General features: G+C 39.5%; 1 protein-coding gene across 1 annotated transcript in view; it reads left to right on the forward strand.

Moving 5' to 3' along the window:
- MALT1 (MALT1 paracaspase) overlaps positions 1-6,000 on the forward strand; it is a 69,598-nt gene that overhangs the window by 24,560 nt on the left and 39,038 nt on the right. Inside the window, exons 5-7 of the mRNA XM_065406776.1 lie at positions 2,688-2,866; positions 4,475-4,571; positions 4,895-4,927. Coding sequence (XP_065262848.1) covers positions 2,688-2,866; positions 4,475-4,571; positions 4,895-4,927 — 309 coding nt within the window. The remainder of the gene's footprint in view (positions 1-2,687; positions 2,867-4,474; positions 4,572-4,894; positions 4,928-6,000) is intronic.

Raw genomic sequence — 6,000 nt, forward strand, 5'->3', positions numbered from 1 at the left:
CATTCAGCCTTGAATATTCTGTGGTTTGGATTACTGTCCTATAATAGATCACAAAATGGCACTGGGGCTTATAACATTATTGGGAGTTGTCAACTAACGCTATTAAATATAGTGTTACGTGTTCAGGTAAACAGAAGAACTTGTAGGAGACATTTCAGTGGTGGTACACTTATTTTAGATGCTCAGGATATCCTCAGTGAAATCTTCTACCTAAATCTCACTCTAAGAATCCTTTATCAGATCTAGCTGCAGCGGATAGAATATATACATAAAAGCATACAGAAAGTGATATGTTGGCAACATATACAACTGATCCCAATTGTGGGAGATGCACAGCTGCATCTGCAATGTACTAAGTGCCTTAAACCTCCTAATGACTTCAACAGGAGCTAAGGGTGCTTAGAAGCTTGCAGAAAGTACTCAAAATCAGGTCCTTAACAGTATTATTTCCAATATGACTTGCCAAGAAAAATCTGGATAAAAGGAGGATTGGTTTTCCAATCCTCCAGCCATGCATGCTAGTCCCTAGAGAAAAGAATGACTGTTATCCATTGTTTGTAATCTTAACTTTTCTGTCTTTTCTCTGTATGTATGTATTTATTAACACAGAGAGCGCGCGCGCGAGAGTTCAGTTTAAACTGCTATGAATAATGGATCAGATCCTCAGCTGGTGTAAAGTGGTGTAGCTTTATTGACTTTGGTGGTGATACACCAAGTGAGAATCTGGCCCATAAATTGAATAAATCAATTTTGTTACATATGGAGCCAAAATAATACTTTCCTCCCTCACTTATAAAGGAATTGATAACTGACAGAGATATATCAACCATTTTCCAGTATGAAGATCATGATCACAATTGTATTAAATGGAATTCTGTGATGTTACCCCTCTTTTCCCATCTGGATTGTGACCTAATGATTTTGTTGCTTTTTGCTTATGTCATTCTTAATCTTTGTTGGCAAAGGCAATTGGTCTTATGGTGTTGAGGGTTGTTCCAACACGTTCATTTTTCTGGCAATGTTGCTAACCAGTTTGTGTAGTGATATTGTAGTTTTGCCTATTGTTGTTTAGATGAGGGGTACATCAAAAAGTGAGTGAGACGGGAAATACAGTGAAGCTGGAAAATATGTAATCACTAAGGGCCAAGATTTTAAAAACTGACTAGTAATTTTTGGGTGCCTCAATTTTGGATGCTTCCAACTTTAAATGCCTTAAAGAGGCCTGGTTTTCAAAGGGTGGAGACTTGGCACATTCTGGAAATCAGACCCTGTCAACCAAATATAAAGGGACCCAAAATCACAAGTCATTTTTTAAAACGTTGGTTTAAATTGGATAGTGTGAAGACTGTTACCAGTCTTCATTGGTGCTATGTAGACAGAATAGCAGTAAACTTACTATATTGTAAGGGCCCAGTCCTTCAAGTCCTTTGTGCAAAACTCACACTAAAATCAGTGGAATTTTATTCATGAAAGGCTTGCTGCATTTGGCCCTATGTGTGATGAACAGCGAGGTATTAAAATTGGCTTTGAAAGTAAGCCTACTTGTGTGTGTTCACCTTCCACTATCTTACTGATGACTAAATTTAGGAATATAAAACATGAAGAGGAATTAATTTTTTGAACCATGTTTTTTCAAAGAGAAAATATTTTCAAATATGCCTTCCATGTTTACTCATTGTTGAAAATGAGGGGGATCTCATTTCAACTGAGGCTGGAGTAATATATTTGGGATATAATATAGTTAGCCAGAAAGATTTTTCAAGTTGCCTGAAGGATTGAAAGGTTAAGTCTCATTCAACCCCTATCTACTGTTACACAATCTTACAGGAGTAGTGTCCAGGATGGCTTTTCATTTTAGTCCAATCTAGAGATGGTGTCCCACACCTGTCACTTTAAGATTAGATTACTGCAGTGTACGTGGATTACACTTTACATCTCTTTGGAAACAGAAACTGACACAGAATACTGTGGCTCAGTGGTGCATCTTGCTGTGAGGACATGATGTTGGTGTTCTGGAAGCCTCACTGGCTGCCTTTGAGTTTTGGGTGGATGTACGAATTTTGGTTTTGACTTACCAAGCCCTAAATATCTTGAGTCCTCCCTACCTGAAAGAGGCAGTTTCTTCCCGTGCCATACTGCTGTACTAGAGGTACTACAGTCCTTGGTTTTATTAGAGAGTCAGCTGCTCTCAGTTGTGAGGGTCCCTAATTTGCTCTTCCTCCTTTCTCCATTCCAAAATAGTCTGAATTTGCTATTGTTTAGGGCATGCTGCAAAGCCCTTCTGTTTGAGCAGAAGTCTGGAACAGGCTGAGGTTCGGGGGGGGGCAGTATTTTTATTGTAGGTTTTTAGGATGATGTGGGAGCAGAGCTGGGGCAAGTCTGGTTGTTGCTGATCTGATTTGTATGGAGAAAGGCTAATGGTTTGTTTTTACTGTATTTTTAAGGTCCTTAGGCACTAATGTAATAAACATTATTAATAGTTTGTCATGGTTTAGAGACTAGGAGAGGCACCTCCTTATGTTGAAATTGAAGTAAGTAAAAGGCAAACTAATCATTCTCTATCTCTTTGTCTCCAACTCCTCCCGCCTATTAAGACAGAACAGTAAAAAAGCCTGGGCTTGCTTCTCAGTGAATTCTTTTTATATGTGGTTTTTTTTTCTTTTCTTTTCTTGTTTTTTAAATTTAAGGAAGCTTGGTTGGTTTGCCTGAAAACAAGATACATGTCTTCATTCAGCCCCAATCACAAAACCTGATGGTAGGGGACACATTGGTTCTAGAGTGTGGTGCTGTTGGAAACCCAGTTCCTCATTACCAGTGGTTCAGAAATGGATTTCCATTGACAAATGGGAACAGAAAGGTATATATGGTAAGTTATTGAGGAGTGCTGAGTTCTGAAACTAATTTAACCACTTTTATCATAGTTATTTGCCTCAGAGACTAAATTATAAGAATCATTTAGCTGTGAGATAGCATAAAGAACACTTTCAGTTTTCTGGTGTCCCATTGCTAGTATTTCCATAGTGGTTTTGAGTCCCTTTGGAGTGCAGAGTTCTAAAATAAGTTTAATTAGGGGAGCCATGTCTCTGGTGGTATTAATTGGTTGGAGGCAATGGAAAATACTTTTGTATCCCAGGCTAGAGTGACCTCAATTTAACAGAAGGCTACAAAGAGATGTAGGATGCATTCAGGGCCGGCTCCAGGCACCAGCTGAGCAAGCTGGTGCTTGGGGCGGCAGATTGTTCGAGGCGGCATTCTGCCCAATCCTAGGGTGGCACGGCCGCTTTTTTTTTTTTTGTTCCGCTCCGGCCGCCCTGTAGGGGGCCGGAGCTCCCTGCAGGGCAGTCCTCTTCCTTCCCTCCCCGCACACCGGAGCGGAGCCCAGGTGGCAGGAGGCGGCGCAGCGGGAGGGGCCGCGTGGCAGCGCCCCCGCTGTAGCCCTGGCCTCCCCCTTCTCTCTCTCCCGCCCGCTCCCTCCCCCCCGCCCCCCCAGCCGGTCCCCCTGCACCAGCGCTCCAGCCGCGCCGCAGGGTTTTGGTTTTTTTTGCTTTGCCGTTCTGGCTGCCCCGTTTTTTGTTTGTTTGTTTGTTTTTTTGCTTGGGGCGGCCAAAAAGCCAGAGCCGGCCCTGGATGCATTTATTGATTATGTTTTGGACTAAATGTTTGCAGCACCTTTTCTCTACGCCATACCTGAGAATGTTGAATGTCGCAAATATTTTTCTAAACTCATCTGAGCTGTAGTATTCCATGCTTAATTCATCTCAAATCAGCAAGATAGATTTGTAGTAGGGTTGTCAAGCAATTAAACAATAATAGAATACCATTTATTTAAATATTTGTGGATGTTGTCTGCATTTTCAAATATATTGATTTCAATTATAACACAGAATACAAAGTGTACAGTGCTCACTTTATATTTGTTTTTGATTACAAGTATTTGCACTGTTAAAAAAACCCAAAAGAAATAGTATGTTTCAACTCACCGAATACAAGTACTGTAGTGCAATCTCTTTATCATGAAAGTTGAACTTACAAATGTAGAATTATGTACAAAAAATAACTGCATTAAAAAAGAAAACAATGCAACATTTTAGAGCCTACAAGTCCACTCAGTCCTACTTCTTGTTCAGTCAGTCACTCAGACAAACAAGTTTGTTTACATTTACAGGAGATAATGCTGCCCTCTTCTTATTTACAATGTCACCAGAAAGTGAGAACAGATATTTGCATGGCTCTTTTGTAGCGATTGGCTGAACAAGAAGTAGGACTAAGTGGACTTGTAGGCTCTGAAGTTTTACATTGTTTTCTTTTTGAGTGGAGTTATGCAGACAGATCCCTGTGCTGCAGGATCAGGACCTGTGTTTTTGAAATCGTGTGAAGGAAGTTTAGTCTTAATTTTTGACTTTTTCCTTTTTATTGGTTTAACTGAAAATGCATTTTATATATTTTAAGATGTGTGGTTCTGATGCTTATATAGGTGTCTTATGTGGACATGGAACATCAGGGGACCTATTGGTGTCGTGTGTTTAATAACCAAGACAATCAAGAAAGCAAGAAGATAGAAGTCATGATAGGTAATGGTTCTGTTAATTTGACACATAATAAAAGCTGGTAAATAAAACCTGAGGACTTGACATTAGAATTCCTATTTGAAGCTCCCAGTGCATGACCATGGACAAGTCACTTAACCTTTCTGTAACTCCAGTTTGCACAGCACACAGGGATTTTTGGAAATTTAACATTTTTAAAGTGCTTAGAGATCCTCTGCTAGTATCTCTGTGCAATTTATCAAGTTTCTGAACATGCTAGTATATAGTGAAAAGTCATTCAGTTCATGTAGTTTGTGGACAAAATTGAGAGCATGAATTATACCTAGATTTTTCTCTTAAAATACAAGGAAGAAAAGCTATGGCAGTGGAATGCACTGAAGGTAAAGTAAATCTTTGGTTGTGGGTGGCTTTAAAAATAATCCTGGATGCTGGGAATTATGGAGATTGCTGGATCTATCACTACAATAGTATGTGAAGTTGAAGGCTTTAATGTGCTGTAGCATATTGATTTGCAAAATAATTTTATACTTATGCATGTGCTTCCCATTTCTCCTTTGCATCTGGTGCTATCATTTTAAACAAAATTATGAGCTACTTTCTTCATCTGTGCATCAAAAATATTTTGGTTCTGCACTGTCGCAATGTGCAAAGCTTGAAAAATTTACCAGATTCTTATGAAACATGAGGGTGCTGAGGTGTCTTCAGCTAGGCAAAGGGGTAACATCCTTGGGAAAAGCGCAGCTCCCTAGGCACCAGTGTCTGCTGATTCAGACCTAGTGTAAGTTAGAGCAGCGGCAGTGCTCCCATAACTTATGTTGGCTGGCAATCGCCTGTGCAAGCAGAGACTGCTCGAGTGTGTCCTCTGTGTTGGGGGTGGCATTGGGATGGTTCTGCCAGTTCTACACCAGCTTTATGCCTACACAAGGGGTTTCTCCCAGCTGTTCTATTAGGGCAGCTTTACTTCCTCTTTGCATTGCTCCATGGTACAGAGGGGATGTTCTGAGAGCCAAGGATCAGGCCCATAATGGCTATCTCCTACCTTGACTATTTAAACTATACATTATGTATGGTATGCTTCTGTACAAAAGGAAATTTACTTAGAGATTTTAGGGAGATTTTATTTAACCTTTTCCAATCAAACCAGGCATAGCCTTAGTTACTACATAGCATAATTTTTAAAATATGTATATCAGTTAATCGCAGTTAACTCAAGCGATTACTGCACAACAAATTAACTAGATTTAAAAAAGTCATAATAATCAGTTTTAATCATACTGTTAAACAATAACAGAATACCAATTTAAATTTATTATAAATATTTTTGGTTGGAGGCAATGGAAGATACTTTTGTATCCCAGGCTAGAGTGACCTCAATTTAACAGAAGGCTACAAAGAGATGTAGGATGCATTTATTGATTATGTTTTGGACTAAATGTTTGCAGCACCTTTTCTC

Source organism: Emys orbicularis, chromosome 6 (assembly GCF_028017835.1).
Source record: "Emys orbicularis isolate rEmyOrb1 chromosome 6, rEmyOrb1.hap1, whole genome shotgun sequence".
Taxonomy (NCBI): Eukaryota; Metazoa; Chordata; order Testudines; family Emydidae; genus Emys; species Emys orbicularis.